At 41.5% G+C, this 21,432-nt stretch overlaps 1 protein-coding gene across 4 annotated transcripts in view; it reads right to left on the reverse strand.

The window, feature by feature from the left end:
- The window catches only part of apba2b (amyloid beta (A4) precursor protein-binding, family A, member 2b), a 71,885-nt gene that overhangs the window by 15,999 nt on the left and 34,454 nt on the right, over nucleotides 1-21,432 (reverse strand). For 3 of the 4 annotated variants that reach the window (XM_038701341.1, XM_038701338.1, XM_038701339.1), the window contains exons 3-7: nucleotides 8,165-8,644; nucleotides 6,470-7,518; nucleotides 2,033-2,113; nucleotides 725-764; nucleotides 54-199 (exon numbers count right to left, since the gene is read on the reverse strand). In XM_038701341.1, the coding sequence (XP_038557269.1) occupies nucleotides 54-199; nucleotides 725-764; nucleotides 2,033-2,113; nucleotides 6,470-7,518; nucleotides 8,165-8,624 (1,776 nt within the window). In that variant the 5' untranslated portion in view covers nucleotides 8,625-8,644. Of the gene's footprint in view, nucleotides 1-53; nucleotides 200-724; nucleotides 765-2,032; nucleotides 2,114-6,469; nucleotides 7,519-8,164; nucleotides 8,645-11,030; nucleotides 11,084-21,432 lie in introns of those variants that run through there. The other variant, XM_038701340.1, reaches the window with a different exon arrangement.

The following is a 21,432-nucleotide window of genomic DNA, read 5'->3' on the forward strand; positions in this document are numbered from 1 at the left end:
AATGTGCGTGTTTGCATGTGTGAGTCAGTGTGGCTGGGTGTGTTTTTGAGTACCTTGACCCTGCTGACAGCCTCCTGCGCCTGCATCATGCGGATGTTCTTGGAGGGGTTCCTCTCAGACAGCAGCTGAGTGGAGCCCAGGTAGTTAGCAGCAAAGATAATTCCATCAATCAGATCTTCTGGTTCGCACGGTCCTGGGACTGGGCCAGGGAGAAGTAGATATGGTGGTTATTAACGGGGAGACATGGGGAAGGACAGAGGAAAAGGGTTGGGTGTGTGGTGGAGAGAGTGTTCTAATCACGGCAGTCAACGTGCTGCGTCTAAAACAGAGCCAAACACAGTTGCTCTGGAGATGAAGAGATGGTGATAACAGGCTGGTTGCAAGTGAACATTGAGATGGCCACTGGCTGTGAGCTGATGGAGGCGCAGTGCTGGTGGGAGGCTGGACCAAGATTAATCTGCGTCTGTGATATGTAGATGTGGACTCTCAGACACCCACTCAGGGGCACAATGCGCAGTCATCATCTAAAGGAGTAGCCAGGCAGCTAAGCCCCTCACATATTATTAAGCCAAGCATCTGCCCAGAGGCAGTGAAAGAGCACTGGATGAGTTATACCAGGCCTGTGATATGACAGACTGAAGGCAAAGTAACACTTGGAATGGTTCCATGCAATTCCATTATTTTGATTTCATCACCAAACAGGTGTGCAGACAGATTAACTTACCATCGACAAAGCTGGGGAATGATGCAACCTTCTTTGTTGGCTGGAAGACAATGAATGAATAGGTTAACGATCACTTAAGCATTTCTCTCCAGTCTCAAATAAACCAAACAAAACATTTGTGAACTGTTTGTGAATGTTGTCAGGTGTTACACTCGGCTAAGATGTCACATTTCATGTCCATGTTTGAAAAACAGTGATTCAGATTTGTCTCTTGACCTTCTACAAACATGCAAGCTGACCATCCTATCACGCGAGATATGATGCCCTTCTGCTATTTCGCTGGTAGTTGATTTTCACAAACTGCCGTGACAAAAAGATCCTGTGTGAACAGTATGAGTGACTTGCTGACACTGTCATTTTACATGAGACGTTAGGAAAGCGGTTTAAGAAGTCGCCCTGCTACTACAATAACTGTTTTGTTTTCATGACTTTTCTATGGAAACAAAACAACATACCCCCTCACCAAGGCTATTTTGTGTCATTTACAGCCTTTGACGTTACACAATGTAGTTACGTATGAACAAAAGGAAGACTAAACATGTTAAAGGTCAACTACACACAAGGCAGGCACCCCATAAAAAACAAATAATCTGGCACTCTTGATGCTTGTGGAGAAATTCCCTTTGGTGCTTTTACTTAGAATAGGCATCATAATTACTCAGACATTTCTATTTTTTTTTTCAGCAATGCCCTTCCTTACATTCACACAATTACATGCATTCAAACCTTGGTATTACTCCTGCTGCAGAAACTGGACATACTGTATGTGCCTTGCTCAAGGGCACGGCAAAAGCGGGTGTGGAGACAGTGAAAAGCGTTACTCACCCACTTCACACATTCACATTGCTGTGGGAGGTGGGAGAGAGGATGTAAAGGGAGGTGATGGAGCATGGCCACAGAGATAGCTGAGGATTTTGAAGCGATTAATTTGACTCACACTCATCCCTCTCGATCCATTGGATCCTCTAACCTGCTCCCTACACATTTAGAAGGTTTACTCTGCTCAAGGACAGGGAGGTGTGGTTGGAGCCCGTACATGAAGTATCCAGTGCAGACACCTCAGTGAAAAACGTCTCTCATAAAACCGCAAGTGCACAAGCTGCTCAATTACCAGGATGCTATCACAGCATAAGCAGAGGACATGAGCGGTGGTTGTAATTACACAATTACTAATTTGCTCAGACACACAAAACACACACACACGTGCGCACACAGGCACAGACACAAACAACAAAATCCTCTGTCTAAAGGGAAATTGACCTTGCAACAGATCTAAAGGATGATGAAGGAAACACTGCAACATCTTACCTCTGGTACATTGTTGTTCTCCAGGGGAACGTTCAGGTCGGAGCGTTGCTGTTTTCTAGGTTGCTCTGCACCATTGCTCACCTGGCAGTTCAACACAGAAGAACAGGTGCGATTGTATAAGCTAAGTCAAACACATGGAAAACATATGATTTCTGTTTCTGTAATTAATATTAATATAAATTTCCCATAAATAATGTATGTGTGTTAGTGTGTTTGTGTCTGTGTCTCCCACCACATAAGCCACTTGGACTAATAATAACAAGGAAATCTACAAATAAATCTAAACAAAAACATATTAAGAGTGAAGAACACAAGCAGTCTGGGTTCACACCGCTGTAAACTGCCACATGGTTAAGTTCTCTTTGTCCTCCCTCTAGCTCTTTCTTTTGTCTCATCTCCAATCACATATATGGACATTTACGGTATACACCCAGTATATAATCACACAGAGGGAGTATTACATTAATTCCCCTGGATATTCATCTTATAGTCCACGACTGCTCATTAACATTCAATCGTGAAATTAAATGATCATGGCAATAAAACCTCTCCCTCCTTGGTGTGGCAGTGAAGAAGTGAAATTCAGAAAAACAGCCAATGCTGTTGTGTGTCTGGGACTGAAATTAATTACCACAAACGTGACATTAGTGGCCCCGTTTGCAAAAAGAGAGCTAAACGTAAAGTCCTGATCAGTATTCATCATGCTGCCCAACTCACTTGTGCAAAACAACCATGAAATTAATGAGATCCACGTTGCTGTTTGGTGGGATGGCAAGCTAAACTGTGATGTTATACGAAGCTAAATTCATGTAAAGAATCCCAAGTGAATCCAGTCCAACCGTGTACGAGCCTTCACCTGTAATAACAAAATCATAAAGAGGCTCCAAATATAGAACTTCATTGTCAATAAATAAACACACATCAGTTATAAGATATTAGCATAATCAACATTCATATGACCACCTTCTGCCAACGTGTACACAACAGGACAGATTTAGCAGGATTGTTTTGGTCATTGAGAGTCTGATATTGCACTACTTTTGCTACATGTCCATATATTTACTAAGGCAACACTGGAGCCACCAGACCCATCCAACACAGCAGCTGGTTACTACTGGGCAATACTGAGAACCACAGCATTACATTATTTTCATCATGCTGTGAATACTCCACAGATTATCTAACTTAAATACATAACAAAATACAAATAAAAAACTGAAAAATATTGCAAATGATAAGCATTAGATTTCAAGGAGTAATCTTTTATTATAGTTAAACATATCCGTATTTATCAGCCAACACTCGTTTTTCCCGAGTTTCTCCTGCATTTCAAGGCCGTCTCCCGGCACCCTCCCATTTTATTGCATATTATAGGGAAACTCCTATAATATGCACAGCAAATTGCCACCCAAGTTGTCAGATCGTCCATGAAACAACACAATCCACACACTACATACAATTTCAACCCCTCTGTCACCGCAATCTGGCAACCCACAACCCGATCCAAGGGGAGTGTGTGCAGCGGCTTTCCGCACACACGCAGTCAGGCCAGCTAAATTAACGATTACAAAACTCTTGTATTTTGAAACCTAAATGTTAGCAGGTATGGTGTTTATGTACATATGTCTATCTGATGGATATACATGTTTAGCTTTTTAGGCAAAACATATCAGAATCATAATTAAGGGTACACTCAGGCTTTTACCAGATTGTCAGTGGTTTATAACAGACTTTTTGGTTCATGGAAGAAATTTTTAATAGAGGCTATTCTAATGCTACATACATATAGACTTTTAACATTGATGGACAAAGTGAACCTGTTTAAGAAACTGGTGAAATTAAACTAGAATTGCATACACTATAAATATCAAAATGGTTACTTTTAGTGGACCAACACTTTATGTCACTGAGGAAAGCCCTAGAAATGAGCTGGATTAATTTATGGTAGAATGACGTTTTCATTACAACCAAAACAAACTCAAAGTCAGTAAAAAGGAAAACAATTTGGCTGAACTTGTCTGCAAAAGCACTCAACAATTGTCTCGCCTGTGATAATATTAACATGCCATAAGCCATGCCATATCCTTAAAATAAGGTTACAATACTTATATACTTTGCCTTCCTCAAATACATCACACCAACAGAATGTTGCTATGGCAACCGACAGGGCTTGTAGAAGCAGCAGCCAGTTGCTCCTTCAAACTTCACTATACTTTAGTTTTATGATCTTTTTCCCCCCTGCTTTATTGCCACAACATGCATTATCTCTGACATAAATACCACGATCCACCCGGCCCAAACAACCGAACCAGGTGCCACGGCAGGTGCGGTGATCGCTCAGAGGAGAGGGAAGAGAGCCAGGAGAGAAGCCATGCTGGCCTGGCTTGGGCTTAATTCTGCTCCTAAAGAGCCGGTTTGGACAAAATGGGACTTCTATTGACCACGGAAGAGACTGTTGTGCCCACTTTGTTACATAGACCTCATCCCAGATCAAGCACTCTGCAGGTGGTCCATGTTCCGAGTTGTCAGCACAAGACTCCGGCAAGATGAGAGGAGGTGGATTTTGCTTGGTGTACAAACGCAGTCAAGATGGACTCACTCTGTCAGACTGTTTATTGTGAAAATTAAACTTTCATATCATATTCTGGTTGCTGCTGTTTACATTCACCTCAGCTGCAAATTCAAAAAATGCACTGTAGAATGTTGGGGTGTATACGTGTATGTATATTTAAGCAAGAGACAGGCCGTGGTATACGCTTATTATATCACAGTTAAGGGGCGTTATTCGATATATGTATATAAATAACTGTATATATTGTTTTATTTTATATGTTACCATATTTTAGACCTACACTTAATTATGTGTTGTGTTTGTAGCATGAAGGAACTACAAATTTCATGTGGTTATGCAGCCTTGTGCTGTATAATGACTAATAAACAACCTTGTACCTTATAGATGATCTCCCTCATAATCTTCAATCAATCTCACAAAGCTAGTTGTCCTGGTTCATTCAAAAGTCGTGCTGAAGTGTACAGAACAGAGAACATTTCATTCGATAGCAAAGGATGAAACGGCCGAAACTCAGTGAGTCTGGGAGTCATCTAGATCTGCAGGGTACTGTACATTCTTCCAATTTAATCTAGTTACACTGTCTGACCCAGTTCTGGGCTACAAATGAGCTTCACAGTGAATGTACAAGCACATGTGCACACTGTGGAGCAGGTGTGTGTCAGCATGCTTCCCACAGGAGATTCTATCTGTTTTCCTTTTACAACCTGACTTATAAAATATGGGGGAGCTCTGCATGATGTGTTTGAGTCTATTGATGTGTCTGTACAGAGGAAGAGAGATGAGGAGAGGGACATCTCAAGGTAAGATGGGGGAAGGGAAAGACTCCAGCTATTCCCTGGATGGCGATGAGCAACATGTCAACCTGTAACTCATTTCTAGCACCTCACCACAAAGCACTTTCAATCCCATACGGTGGCAAGAGCCTCTGCCACTGAGCATTAAAATAGCATGAATATCCAGTACACTTGACCAGATTATGCTTTGAAAAAGGCTTATTAATTTTAAGTTTTGCCTTTTTTTAGAAAGGGAGAGCAACAATCTACTAATCTAAATTAGATATTTTACCAAATCATTTAGTCTAATTGTGTTATGTTGAAAAAAATTCAACAGGGATGCTGACAGTGTAAGTTGGTGCTGTAAATGCAGACACAGTGGAAAAATAACAATGTTGTTATGACCCTGGGTCATATTTGGTTTGATGTTTTTTTTATGCAACAGATCTCTCTCTCCTCCCCCTTTTGCTATGTGAGTGTGCATGTGTGTAAGGGTGATGAGAAGCAGTAGGTGCCCTGTGATTGGTCCATTTGAAGGGCTCGCCCACACTTCTGCCACTTCCAACAATAAGTCAAGTATTCTGACCTGGAATTGGCACATTTGAGTATATTTTGTTTTTGTGTTTGTAACTTTGTTAAGACTCATGTTAACATGTAAATCCAGGTCTCCCTCGGAAAAGAGATTTCAATCTCAAGGGACTTCCTGGTTAAATAAAGGTTAAATAAAATAAATAAATACAATTCTGCTTATTTGAAAATTATTTGTTGTAAAAAGTACACTGTAATACATTAGCAGTTTGCTTGAAATGAGAAGCCGTTTTTAACTTTCGGTTTAAGAGCTTAAGTTAGGGACTTGCCAGGCTTGTCAGGCAAGGGTTTAGGGTTTGATAAGGGTACTTCTATTTGTTGTTTTGGGCAATGCTCAGCTCAGCTCTGAGATAAACTGCTATTTTGAATGTTAAGTTATACTGTGCAGCTGGCCTTTCTTGAGACTGGGAAGAGTGGGGAGTCACACTTCATGTTACGTCACGGTTTCCCCTAGACCGGCGACATAGCAAGGTTCACAGCTGTAACCTCTCAAAAACAGCTCACCTGCTCCTGTGTCCATCTCTGTCTGTCTTCAGGAGAGCGTGGATGTGCCTTGATGCCCCTCTGGAGGTCAGGGTTGTTGTGGTGCATGGAGGGCAGGTTCAGCGACTTGGGCCTGCTGTCGTGGCGATGGTGAGCTGGTGGGTAGGGGGCTGTGTCAGGCTTGGGGTGAGGGTAATCACTTGGTGGGTCCTGCGCCAGCTCTTCTGGGCTTTGGTCAGTGCCACTGCTTAGACTCCCCATGCTCATACTCATCTTGATCTCCGCAACAATTTGGTCAATGTCCTCCTCCGCCTCCTCCCCCGTCTCCCCCTCTACAACCAGCACCTTACGGCTACGATACGGAGAGACTCGCACTGAGTTCCCATTGTCCTCTGGGGCATAGTAGTCTCCAGTGTAGGCCCTCCCATGACTCTCCTCCTCATCACCCTCCTCATCTTCTTCCTCATTAGGACAGTACTCCTCGCTTTCCGCTTCCTCCTCTTCCTCACCGGTGTGCAGGGTGTCTTGCAGGGGGGGTTGGTGGTGAAGATGATGCTGATGGTGATGGTCCAGGATGGGTTCCGGTCTTCCATTGTATATCTGTTCATCCGGATCTTGCTCCACCACCTCACAGCGAACCTCCCCCTCTCCATCAGCCCACTCCTCCACCCTGTGCCTCTCTCGCCCCGCCCACTGCTCCTGCCTGACCTGATTCTCCTCTCGCCACTCCTCCCTCGCTGCCTCATCTCCCTCTCTCCACTCTTCCCTCACCTCCTCCTCCTCTTCTCTCCACTCTTCTCCCCTCACTGCCCCCTCCCCCCCCTCATCTTCCACCCATTCTTCCTCTCTCACCTCCCCCTCAACCTCTCCCTCCTCGGCCCACCCTTCCACAGCCTCCTGGCATTCGTCAGTGTGGGCTCCGCCCGGCTGCATGGTGCTGGTGCAGTCCCCCTGGCTGTGGCTATGGTTGCAGTCCCCCTGGCTGCTGCAGTCCATACCTTCCAGGTAGCTGTCGTCCTCTGGGCAGTAGCGGATGTAGTACGTCACACCTTCATCCTCCTCTGCCAGCCCTGCAGGGATTTATGAACACAAACAGATATGGATCTTATTACCTCAGGCTTCTTTATTAAAATGACAATAAGCAATGAATTACCTGCTAGACACCCGCTGCTACAGTTATTATTAGTCCTGTTATTATTATCAATATCATTGCTATCATTATTTTTACTTTTATTATATTATTATTTTTATTGATATTTGTATTATTACCACTGGCAGTTCAATTATTTAAAATCTCTATGTGGAACTTGTATTGTGCTTATCAATAATAAGTTCCCATTTAAAACTGGTTCCACATTTGTAAAGAATCTTGACATTTGTCACTATCAATTTATCTCACTCACGCCTCAATTGCAGATAGCTACTTAACACTGGGATACAAGGTTTCAACGTTTATTTCAATGTGGAAAATGCACCCTTGCTCAAATTCACAAAAAAACCAAAGATTTTCAAGCAGCAGTGGCAACACCAGGAGTAATTACTCCTTAAGTGTACTCTTTTTCTCCTCTTTAAGATTTTATCAAACTAATTATTGAAGAGTTCTGAATAAATGACGGATTTATAATGGAAGATTGGATAATGGAGGGGCAAGTATAAAATCTCAATCCGTGACAATAATCAAATATTGACTATCCACATGGTTATCATCATACTCACCGTCATCATAGTCTTCCTCGTCATCTGAGGTGTTGTTAATGTAGTCAGAGCTTGAGTCATCATCCAGGCTGTCAGCTCCAGCGTGGAAGTCCTCTTTGTCATGTTCATGTTCTGGCGTGGAGGGTGTTGCTGGCCGCTGATCCCCCACTTGTGCATCTGCTTGGTTGTTGTACCGCTTCACTTCAACCTTTGTATTTACGTCCACTTCTGGACGGTGGCGACTCACGTCTTGAGACTTTGGGGAAGAATATTGGGGCTTACAGGAACGAGGGAGGGGTTTCGGATCACGTGACTCCTTGGGGTAGCGGACTGGGCGTTGCTGAGGAGGGAGGGCCTTCAGATCACATGACTCTGTAGGATGAGGGGTGGGGCAGGAGGCGGGGCCTGGAGCAGCCATACTGTTTCCTCCGCTGGTCCCCGGCCTCTTCCTATGAGCCATGATCGGCTGCTTACAGGCCATGCATTGTTATTAGTCTGAGCCTAGGAGACAGATGGACACAAGAGTAACATCAAATACAACTGTGAATTCACCCGTGCAAGTACAACAATAGAATTTAATAAAAATAAAACATTTAAAGCTAAAGCTGGTAAGGTTTTCAAGGTTTGTGCAACTGCGGGTTTCTGTACACAATATATTCCCTATAGCAAACACACATACATATATAGCACATCCTTACAAAAACAGTCCTCCATTTATCTCTCTCATTATTTTTCTGCACTTTGCATACAGGTGCAACATATTTTCAGTGCCTGACAAACCAATCTATTGCATCTATCAATCTATTACCTGTAATTGAGCTCAACAGTCTGGTTTACTTTATCCACATTCAGTGCAACACTATTGTGCTTACTTCGCACAACTTTTGCAGTGAGTGGGCTCGATATATCACTCAGGCTCAGCTTCAGAACAATAGACACAAAGAGCAGGGCCTTTCTAAGCATACTGCCTTCACATAAATCTAATGGGACACTGCCAGAGAAAGAATCAATAGTTAAATCAAGGTCATCTCCATATAGGTGCTGCACACGTGCCGTGATACTACTGGGCTTGCAGATGTTTGCTGAGATTTGTATTGATCCTTCAGTAGCTTGCTGGCTGACAACGGTCAACCTTAAGTAGTGCAGGTGAGAAGACAGCGAAATGTTTCTTGCTGTGGTGAGCAAGTCGCCGGATAGCATGTGCTAAAATGTAAATGTATATGTTTTGTTCCCATGTAAAATAATAACCTCTAACCAACCATAATGAAGCTGCTACTCTACATGCTTTCCTTGAATGTGTTGTGATTACTGTGATGAAACTCTTGGAAACAAACACTTAATTTTACCATCAAACATCAACTATACTGTCGAAAGCATGGCCAGTCTTTCTACAACCACATAGCCTAGGTAGATCGACAATAAGGTATTCTAGCATTGGTTTCATTAACATTCAGATCAACCGAGAGCAGGCTGTGCAACTGTGTGAGGAACCAATAGCTATAATGTATTAAACATACTAAATACAATACAAAAATGGATGTAATTTTTAAAAAAAGATACCCAAACAAGAATAAGGTATCCTATCAATCATGAATGAATCTACTGACATGTAAACCAGCATCAACACACACAAACAGGATTATAGCCAGAGCACATTACTATTAGTTGTACTGCATTTTAACAAGTATGCATGTGAGTTTGTGTTCTGTATTTTTCTTTCTGTCAAGCTCGCCCTCTGTGCCCTGTCATCCATTTAGTTGCCATCCAGTTGCCATGAACAACTGCCCTCAGAGGGGTATTGTTGCTGTTTCCCCTATTTTCCTTCACCGTAATTACATTTTCCACCACCAGTGATTACACTGGTTAATTAGCTCTGCACAACCCGGCACAAACACATCCCCTCTCAAACACAAACGCACAAATAGAGAGAGGAGCAGACACACATGCACACAGTTGGTTGTTCCACAGGTAGCCATGTCATGGGACCAAGATTACATGTGCACACAAAGCACATGTACTCAAGGGCGTAGGTTTAGCCTCAACATTGATAAGGACACAACAACCCACCGCCCACTCACCAGCCCTAAGGCTATGGTTTCAAAATCAAAGAATACATTTATTAATAAGAGCACTTGCATAATAATGTAGCACAAACAGAACAATATTTTTTAATTTATTTATGAACGATTGTCTAGGGAAGCGCGTAGAAAAAGCTGTTTTTATAATTATATAAATTTTATAATAATTTTATAATTCAATATCGATAATTATCAAGATAAATGTCAAATCATTATTTCTTTCAAGTTTAAAGGCAGATTTTTGCTCCTGAGTGAAAGTTGAAGAAACCAGATGGTTAATTGTGATTTTAAACTATTCTTTATGGCCAGAACATGACAACCACTTGCCAAACAGTGGATCACTTTACATATCTGAGGTAGAATATTGAAAACAATTACGATAAAATAAATATCTTAATAGAATTAAGTACTAATTTGTTTGTGATTCAAATGAATTAAATCAAACAAACAAAATTATATGGCGATATTTATCATTATTGTTTTATTGCCCAGCCCCAATGCAAACTTAGACCCTCACATGTTCTGGGCTGATTTGCTCACTTGCTGCTGTATAGCACAGGCATTGTATAAATAAATAAGAGCATTTCCATGGAGGTTACTGATCATGCAGTCTTTGTAAATGCACACACAGATAAATGGACACACATGGTCTGTACACTGGATGAAAAATAGCAACATGTACATCTAATGAAGCTTTTCTGTTCATGATGTAAAACGGTTCATGAAAAGGTTTTCACTGCGAATGATTTAACAATACCTTCAGCTTGTTAACATAACATAGGAAACATTGCATTGATTTTATCTCTTACCTGAGGTCCTGAGCTGGGGTGTGGTATACAATAACACTGGGTTCTGCTGTAACAACGGCATGGTATTCTCCCTCCTTCCTTCCTTCCCTCCCATCTCTCTTTGCTCCTCCCTTCCCCCCACCAGCTGCTACACAGCATGCACCTCCCCTGACTCCACCCCCTTCTTCCTCCACAGTATATACCAGCATCCTCCTGTAGAGATCAAACCCTGCCTTGTCCAATTCCCTAGAGCTGATGGTAAGGACTGGTAACTATGGGTAACTGCATCCACAGGGGACTGATACCCTTTGACCTCCTCTTTGTTGGCTTTGTAGATCCACAAGACCTCTTTTTCTTGTGTGGTGTTGCCTGACGGTTGCCGTATTTTTCCCAGGTATATTTCACATTTATTTACTGTTTATCTATTTGTTGTCTGCCAATTCACAACTCCCACTCTAAATGTATGAGCACAACCATCCTCTCCAAAATACTAATACATGTCTACATGAGCTCCACTACATTTGTCATTAAATTGTTGTCAATTTGTTGTCAAGTGTAATTGTTAAAGTCTTGTGAGTTCCTGTTTTATTTAGTAGTTATCCCTCCTGGTGTTTCTCATGTGACTTTTGCTTCATGTCCTGTGATTAACTGTTTGCACCTGCACTCATGTGGTCTATGTTCAATAACTGACCCCTCTGTTTCTCTGTATAAGTTTGTTTGTTCCCTTTGTTCTTGTTGGATTGTTAGTTCATGTTGCTAAATGTTAAAAATCTGCCTGCCAATCTATATCTCTGTGTTTGTTCCATGAGAAGTTTAGATTTTGATTCTCACCTGCCCTTGGATAATTGCTTTTCTTTTGTCTCATGACTTTGGAGTTTTTTGCCCTTGCCTTGTTGGGAAATTACTTTAGTTGGAAACCGCTTTCTGAGATTTCCTTGGACATTGTCCACGAAACTAGCATTTCCTCTTGGCCTCAGGTGAAGATGCCAACGATCAGACTTGGCCACAGGTGGCTCTAACGACCATGACGACTGTCGTTACCACAGCCAGAAGCACCAACGAACCAGCAGTATCGACAATCCTAGCTAACTGTGACGGAAAGGCAAAAGCAGTAACCCCACCTGGATTTGAACCTGGGTCTACAGGGTACCAAAACATGCAACTTGACCGCGACGCCAAAGAGCCAGGCTTGTTGGCAATACAGTCACAGCGCATACTCAACCGTAGTGACGGTGCTCCGTCACACTGCCTTCCCCTTCGACGCCCCATTGCGCTTCACGCATACAGGCGTCCATCACAACTCCTGCCAATTGTAGTTCTCCCATCTCAGGGTGACCCCACCCACTAGTGCTTCTCTGGGGTCCCTCACACACACACAAGGGTCCACCAACCCTGGGGGTCCTTCGTACGCATCACACACTGGGTACGCCTCCAACAATTTCACAGCAAGCCATCCCACTTCTGACACCATATGTGACGGAAAGGCAAGAACAGTAATCAGGATTTGAACCCGGGTCTACGGGTACCAAACATGCAACTTGACCGCAACGCATACTCAACTGTAGTGACGGTCGTCCATCACACGAACCATCCCAGAGGTTAAATAGCTGAGTTTCCCCACAAGTCAGTCAGAACTGAAGAAGTCCCTTGGATGAGGGACGAAACGTTTTCTAGTATCTTCAACCAAGTCCAGTTGTTCTTGACCTCAACCTTCGTTGGATGGCTGTCCACTACCGTTTTAGTGTCATGCGTTTGGGCCCAAAACCTATTTGTCACTTGGCAAAACACAACACGCAGAATTGTAATTAAGTGCTGCATTCTGCTTAACAAAGCATTCTTAATTTTACTTGGCAAGTAGATCAGGGGAATATGTTTTATAGCAGCTATAGCAGGTGAAGGTTTACACACATACAGCTGCCTTGTACATTCACAGGTGCTGAAGACCTTTAACAACTGACTGGAAGCTCGCTGCTTTGCTCATGGACACTTGTCAGTTTCCTTTGTTTCATGGCCAACAAACATATTTCTCTACCTAGTTTAGGGACTTATTGATTAAAGGGAAGATATATATTTATTTATTTATTTTGGGATCGATTGTGGGAATCCCAGCTGACAGTAACATCAGAAAGAAGGAGCATGAGAAGTTTGATAAGTATCAGGGGCTGAAGGAAATAGATAGATGTGGAAAGTGAAGGCCAAAGTGGCCCCAGTGGCTGTGACCCCTAAACTAGGTTAGCGGCTCCAGAAGATTCCAGGTATAATATCTGAGGTTTCTGTCCAAAAGAGTGCAGTCCTTGCAACAGCTAAGATTCTGCGCAGAACCCTCAAACTCCCAGGCCTCTGGTAGATGACCCGAGCTTGAGAAAGACTGTTGGGCCATGTGTGGCAGCACAGGTGGCTCCAGTCAGCTTAAGACAGTGGCGGCTGCTGCTGATGAATTATAGGAGGCAGTCGACGAGGGGGACCTTCCTCACAAATTCTCTGAAGTCCCCTAATGCAGTGCAGTTTCTCTGGATTTTTTTTCACTTAAAATACCACAAAGTCACAAAGTCAAGGCAAAAACTTTACAGTGCCATTTGCAATTATTTTTTCTGACGTATACGAAATATGTTCTGAGATGAATTGGATTCATGCTGGCTTACCTGGAGTTAAATTCAGACTACTGACCAGCTATTTTCTTGTAGGCCATAATCCATGTGAATATCCGCGGTCAGCTAGCTCTCGGCTGAAGACTTTGTGGTGTTAAGCATTGTTAGGTGACGTGAAACAACACAGTTGGCCTTTGTCATCACTAATTGATATTGTTTATATTATTCTTCCTTCTTCTCCATCCACCATGTGCTATTGACAAGCTGCATAACTTGTTTGTTCTTGTTTCACAAATCTTTTCTTAAAGATATTTAAGTGTTTTTGATAGCTGGCACAACCTCGGTTAGACTCAAACTAGAGACAACGTGTCACATGTTCAACAACCCTAGGCCACCAGGATGCTTCTTCTTTCACAACTCTAACGTGTCAAAATAAGTCCGTTGTGAAGTTGGTATGTTCTTATATTGTTCTGGCTTCCTCCTACAAGATCTCTAAATTGCCCATAGCTGCACCTGTTTAAAAGATTTTGTAAACGATTTAGTCTCTCCTGGACAGGTTGTTTTCCCTGCCTTCTGTTTAATGTATGCAGGGATATGCTTCAGCCCCATGGGAACCTGAATAGAAATGGAGTGGCTAAAGAAAATGAATCGATGATTGGTGCAAAAAGAAATCGGGATCCAGCCGCCTCCATCACTGTACACTTATTTCTATATCCCACCTGCGCACACACACACACAAGAAAAGTATCGGTCTCCCACATAAGTGCGCTGAAATGTAGGCACTGATTCAAGCGGTTACCTTTATCACTATGAAAAAAAGGCCTGACAAGCACACAACGTACACACTCCAGCATTATTACTACCAGCAGCATTCCAGCCCGCCGGCCTGCAATATCCCAGTTGTCTGTTGTTGAGCTGCAGCTGGGGACCACTTGCACAGAGCTGCTACACGACAGGCCTATTCATGTCGACCACAAAATGCAGACTTACTACTTTATCTACAGTAAGATAAAGCTTTGAATCACCCTCAGACACTCCCCTTGTTTTGCAGACACATGTATTAAAAGTGTGTGTATGTGTGTGTGTGTGTGTGTGTGTGTGTGTGTGTGTGTGTGTGTGTGCTCCTAAAAGCAGGGCTGAGGAGAAGACAGAGGGCGAGAGAAGCAGTATGAAAGCAGCAGATGGCTCGGTCAGTGTGAACCATGGGAATACTAATGTCTCTCTGCCTTGAATTCTAAGTTATGACCTCTGTTCACACCAGCGAATTAGACAGTCAGGCTTCAACAGGGAAGAGGCAAGACGGAACAGATGAGCTTTGCTTCCCTGCAGAGTGTGAAAGAACTATGAAAAGAAGATGATCAGCTAAACAGTTACAAGTATTCTTTGAATGCAATAAGACAACAATAAGAATATCTATTGATTTCATTAGCATATGAATGAACAAGTCCTCCTAGGGTGTGGGAAAGTAAGAGAGGTCTCTAACATTCAGGTACGTGAAGAGGTGGAAACATGACACAGCAATGACCAATCTCTCACACCCCAACTTTTTATTGTTTTCCAGCTAAACAGTGTTTTCTTCCAGGGCTGGACAATAATTAAATGTGAATTCTGTAGTTCGCACAAATTACTAACTAAGAAAATTATTTAAAAGGTAACTAAACCCCTGATCACAAAGCATTTTACTACTCTGCACCTTTGACCATACCCACAATTACTGATGTCATTAAGTACTGCCATACACTGATGTACACTCCTACATCACTGCAGCGAGGCGTGATGTTAACGCAATGGGAACGGACTGACCCGGTACCGGGTACGTAATCGATTTTCGCTGTTCTAGCTGTTTTCCGTCCAAAAACTGCGGCGTTTGTGTCCACAGAGATCGTCTGGCGGGCCGCCATCTTGGTGAGGTCGGCTGCAGTCTTTAATATTTCAATGTTTTGGAAGCTTTATGTTATTTGGAACGTGGTTGTATGGACAGAAATAATGTTTTGAAGATAACTACCAATAAAAGTGAAAATATAAACAGTAAATATGGCCAAAACATGGACATTCGCCTGGTATATTTTTGAAAGATTGTGTAATAACTGTTGTATATCAGTTTCTTTTCACCAAATTTACAGTTACAGTTGTATATGTCTATCTATGTGTATGAGAAGATATTCAGGTGCATTATAATCTACCTTAGGATGGTTTTGATGGTTTATTGCATCATAATAAAGCTTTTTTTACCAGGCGAGGATGAAAATATTATATTTTTTCTGTATTTCATATCCATGTAGTCTGTAATGGTAAAATAAATATGTTAATCTACAATGGATTTACATTCCTTAGCTTCTGACCTTTCAAAGGAGACCAGAATTATGCATCTAGGCCTAATGGTTGAGAAGATATTACTGATTTATTTTGGATATGTTATTTTAGGCATTTTTCCTAGAAATAGGTGCCAGGTAGGTTAAATCACTGGATGAAACAAGATTTTTATGAGCTGTTAAGTTCCTGTTTAAGTTACTATTTTACACGTACAAAGAGTTTTGTCTGATGTAATGCAAAACAGTGGAACAGAGTTATCAGCAATAAAAATCAATTTGATTATTGACAAATTTCTTGCTTACATTTGCATATTGTGATAGATTAATATCAGAAAAGTTATCAAAATTATGATATTAATTTCCACCATTTAGCCCCACTCTACCTTCACCACTGTTTTGCAAACCTAAAACATAGGAGTGAGAGTGATGGCAGTGGCTTGTTGGAGAAGTGGAGCATCATGTTCTCTCTTATTCCAGGTTCATTTCAACACTGATGCATCCTCTAAGCATCAGGCAGCAGTAAACACAGTGGTAAACACTTTTCTGTATTGATTCTAATGATCTTTATGCATAACTATCTGTGTATTCTGCAGAACACCTCAGTTTTGCTGCATCATAACTTTGATATTGTCTCGCCCACATCCCTTTGTGTCTTTAAAAAAAAAATCTTTTTTGTCCCAGATCTAGACAGATAATACCTGTTACCAAGAATGTAACATCCAGTCCTAAACAAACAGTTGTCTTAAAAAAGTTAAATAAGGTTTAACAGTTTTTTTGTAAACACATCTTTTAATGTTTTCTTTAAATTGTAACCCAATCTTTCTTTCTTTTTCTCTGCTAAAAATGTCCGCTAAAAATTTTCATGCATTCTTCATGTAGTACCCCGCCTTTCGTCCGATGTCAGCTGGGATTGGCTCCAGCCCTCCGCGACCCTGTACGCAGAATAAGCGGTTGACGATGGATGGATGGATGTCTTCATGTACAATTTTACATAAATGCCCGTAAATCAAAACTGGCTTAAGCTATTGTAACCAAACTTCGGTCCAAGCTTCGCTGAGCAGTCCTGGGATATTCTTCCGATAGGGGGCACTACACTTGCAAATTTGTTGATTTGTACGATCTAGGGTCACTACTCAGTTGAAGCATTAAATTTGTTAATGATTGCTCAGAGTGGGCGTGACTTTTTACAAGAAATGTATTTCTAGACATTTCTCATTCCAAACTTTCCAAATCTACGAAAATCACCCGTCCTAGAGAGTTGAAATGTTTTCAGCACATCCACTGATATGTGACAAATGTTTGCCTCACTGCAACCTATGGTCAATTCAGAAGTCAGTCACTCTATATTTTTCAGAATATGCTAATTCAATTAACATCTATATCTCCACAAGTCTGTCAAGTCACAAGTCAACTACCAAAATTGATATGGTCGTTCTCTAGATGGCCGATGGCCGAGTGTTTCAAAACATTTTTAGATCGGTCAAACAGTGAGTCTGCAGTGATATTCAGTATCTTGCTTTAACTTGTACAGTGTGCACAACATTTTCTTTTTTGCTCAGTTTTGGTTACAATGCCTCCAAAATAATAGACAACACACCAAAAATGGGCAGAATGATCTGTGATTTTTCTCACCAACATCTTGACTGTTGTAAGCGTTAAGTTTAACCTGACAAAACAAGGTCTGGCACATGTGACGTCAGTAACGTCACTACCTCATTTTGTGAGAAGGTGTGAGGAAACAGCCTGTTAACAATGGCTCAGTGAGTAAGTCACCAACTCTAAAGATCTGAAGTTCCAGGATTCAAATCCCCAGGTGACCAAGTCAGACTTCTTTTTCACTGCATAAAAGTCTTTTTGCAGCTCAAACTTTAAAACTTTGAAACACAAAATGTTGCAGGTGGGTTGAACAAGTCACCCAGTGGTCATATAATGACACTCTCTGATCTCAAGGTGATGCTGTAAAAATCAAGTTTGCATTTCCGCAATTATCTCAAAGTCCAAATTCTTTCATCACTTTAATCTCTTAAGTCATCTGCGTCTTCTTCTTCTCTTGTGAAACTGTCAAATGATGCATTTTTAACAATTGCCGCTCACGGCTATATTTTTAATTGTGCTGTGGTAGACTTAAGAAGCGTATCATAAATAAGTTGAACCACTACAATGTTTAAGTCCTTAGTCTATAGAGCTAATTACAGTATTTTACACTTTTTGTATCTTTGTAGACTGACCGAAGGCCAAGTGATTATGCTGCTTGCTGCTTTGATAGAATCAAGGGCCAAATCATGTCAGTATTTTGCATCCTTGATTGCAAATATTTTCAAACCAAATAAGTACAAACTACATGCAAAATTCTAGATACACTTGAAAATAAAACACATTAAAAACAAACTATTTAACATTAAATATATTCTGCTATATTTGTGTGTCTTCATGTTCACATATTGTTGTTTAAATGATTACATAATTAATTGTCAATCTGTGTCTTTGGGGTTAAATCTTACCACTGATTGCGGCTCATTTTTCACAATGAAAGGAAAAGATGAAACATGCCCAATTTATAAGCAGACAAGGGATGGAATATGGAGGAGTTCACTGAGAGTTTCCAGAGAGAAAGTGATAACAATGGAGAAAAATAATTTTCTTTATTTCATTTCTATAAAAGATGGAGACCTGTCTACCTGCTCTCAGCACAGATGAAATTACTGTTTCAATTGAAGTGTGCTTTCTGCTTGGTGCTCTCTCTTCTCACAGACACACACACACACACACACTAAATTTGCACACAAATGCCCACATAAATACATGTGTGTTCCAGATGTCCCAGGGATGTATTTGTGATATATATAGAAGCATAATTGAGCAATATTTTGCGAAATTCCATCTATTAATACCAGATTTTAAAAAACTTCAAGATAACAATGAATTAAGAATAATCCTAGGAGAAGGACAAACGGCAAACCTTGCCGCGAAGTATGTGTCCCTGTGTCACAACCTGAGGGACAGCGAATGACTCAGCAAACTGTTGCACTTCGTGTTCGCTGCAGGGCATGTTACCGGTATATCTGATTCATTCTTGTTTGATAGTTTACGTTCTATGTGTATTTGTGGTATTTGTTTTGTTTAACTTAAACAAACTTGACATTTTATTGACCAAACAACTAATCAATTAATTGAGAAGTGAATAAACAGACAAATCAACTGTGAAAATAACCATTAGTTGCAGCCCTAGAAATGAGTAACTGACAACATATCCAAGGGGCACTAGATAAGGCCAAAGAGGTAAAGAAGCAAGACTCGGCCCTTTTAACTGAGGATCACTTATTAACCACTGTGGCCATCCTACCTTTTCTTCGACAAGTAGAATCATAACTGCAGTATACCAGCTTCCTAGAGTACCACCGCTAACAGACTCAACAAACTGATCCGCAAGGCCAGTGAAGTTGTGGGTATGGAGCTGGACTCTCTGTCATTGGTATCAGATAGGAGGATCCTGTCCAAGCTACATGTCATCTTGGACAAGGTATCCAGGTCAAAGGTGCTGGAGCACTTTCAGTGCAAGACTCATCCCCACAAAATGCACCACAGAGCACCACAGGAAGTAATTCCTGCCTGTGGCCATCAAACTCCTCCCTAAAAAGTGTCTTTTGCCCTTATAGTTAGTTATTATACTAGACCTTATAGTGCAGTACTTCACAAAGTGTCAGGTAAATGAATAAATAAAATAATTTTATTTCTATATATTGGATATAGAATAATATTATCTAATATTATCTAATTTCTCTACGTCTTCTTTCATTACGGCTGTGTCTCCTTGCAACGATAACAGCGGTCATCTCTGCGCAACACTTGCCGACCTTCCTTTCAAACATATTGAATACAGATGCTGTTGCACTCACATGAAATCGCGTTTAGGCTTAGATCACATTGCGTGTAGTAAATAAATGTATTTGCATGTTACCTCCCATTACTTTGCACAATATAATTGAAACGCCCCAAATTGCATATTCATTAAGGCAAAAGTACTAAATGAACAACAGGTGCTATCTTGCACTTTAGAAAGACGTCATTCTCCGTGCACACCGTTAGTAGATCAGCTTACGTATTTTTATTTGCTGGTGATATCAAGTTTGCACATGTTTTTACTCATGCAAACCTTTAGTAAATCTGGCCCTAAGTTTGTCAAACTTTTAATTTCTTGATCCATGAAACAATCTGTTGCCCTTCACGCAGCTGCCATCCATCATCGTTATTAGGGTCAGCTCTGATCATGTGATCTCGCAAACATTTAACTGTATACCATTAAATCACCCTCCCAACACTTCCACATCATTAAACATGTGTTGGCGCACTGTGCAATAACCTCACTGTGCTGCTTGTAAATAAAGAATAAGGCACTATCAGAGAGAGACAGAGCGAGAAAATGAGTTTCCTCTTAGCTGTCTCATTGACATTCAGCGTTTGTTCTCGTTACAGCCTCCCACTCACTCCAGGACGACAACAAGAGAGCAAGCGGGAGACAGGAATCGAAGGAAAGCAGAGACTTGGTGAGCAGCAGGAATGGCACAGGACCACAGAACGGTATCCCTTGCTCCCCTGCCTTTCTGCCTGCCAATGTCCATCTCGCCACTTGAAGCACACCACAGACACACCCTCCTCCTTCACCCTTGACTGTTACCATGGCAACTCTTTGTTTTTTTCCAGCGCAGTCTCTCAGAGGAGGACTGTCTCAGCCAATCATCAAACAACCCCTTTCACAGAACAACACACACATGCATGTGCACATTATTGAAACAATGCTACTGTGCAAATACAGCCATTTTCTACAGTTCTGGAAAGATAACAGCAATACATTTGTCATCATCTGCGATGAGTAGGCTAAATGTGCCCACTCACAGCAAATGAAGGCTGAATTAATCTGCCAGATGGACATTTTTCTTTTTGGGTGGCCCAGCATCAAAGGACCACATTTTTTTAGCTTCAGGAACACAAGCAGCAAGCCCCCATACAGATTCAAAGTTGTGCAAAATGGTAAACAGTAGACAAGACTGGGGGAGACCTTCCCCCAAAAAGAGGGGAAAGAAACATAAAGGTCCTGAATCAAACCAACTGGTCCACTTTGCATTCACAAAGGCAAAAACTCAAATGGTCCAGAAACTGTAAACAAAAGCATAGCCTACTACAGTGCTTAATTATCTGTTGATGCAGTTTTTTTAACTTTCTGGAATCTGTTCTACGACCTCAGTGTTCTTATGCACTTTCTCTAGTAACTGAGAAACGTTCTCTTCAGCCCAAATATTCAGGAGGCATCTCATATTGTTGTGCGTGCAGATATTTCCCCTACTAGTCTACATTTTGGTAGCAAATACACCAAAACAGGAAGAGAAACATTTTTAACCACTGAAATGACACACACAAAAGTATGCTTCCTATTATTGGTTCAAATGGTGTTCACACCAAAAATTACCCGCTCCAGAGTTCACTTGATAGCAGTATGAGACCACCCCTTGGACCAGAGAGTGGCTG

The sequence above is a fragment of the Micropterus salmoides genome, unplaced genomic scaffold (genome assembly GCF_014851395.1).
Source record: "Micropterus salmoides isolate LMB-PRFRI ecotype aquatic unplaced genomic scaffold, ASM1485139v1 Ms_hic_scaffold_6, whole genome shotgun sequence".
Taxonomy (NCBI): Eukaryota; Metazoa; Chordata; class Actinopteri; order Centrarchiformes; family Centrarchidae; genus Micropterus; species Micropterus salmoides.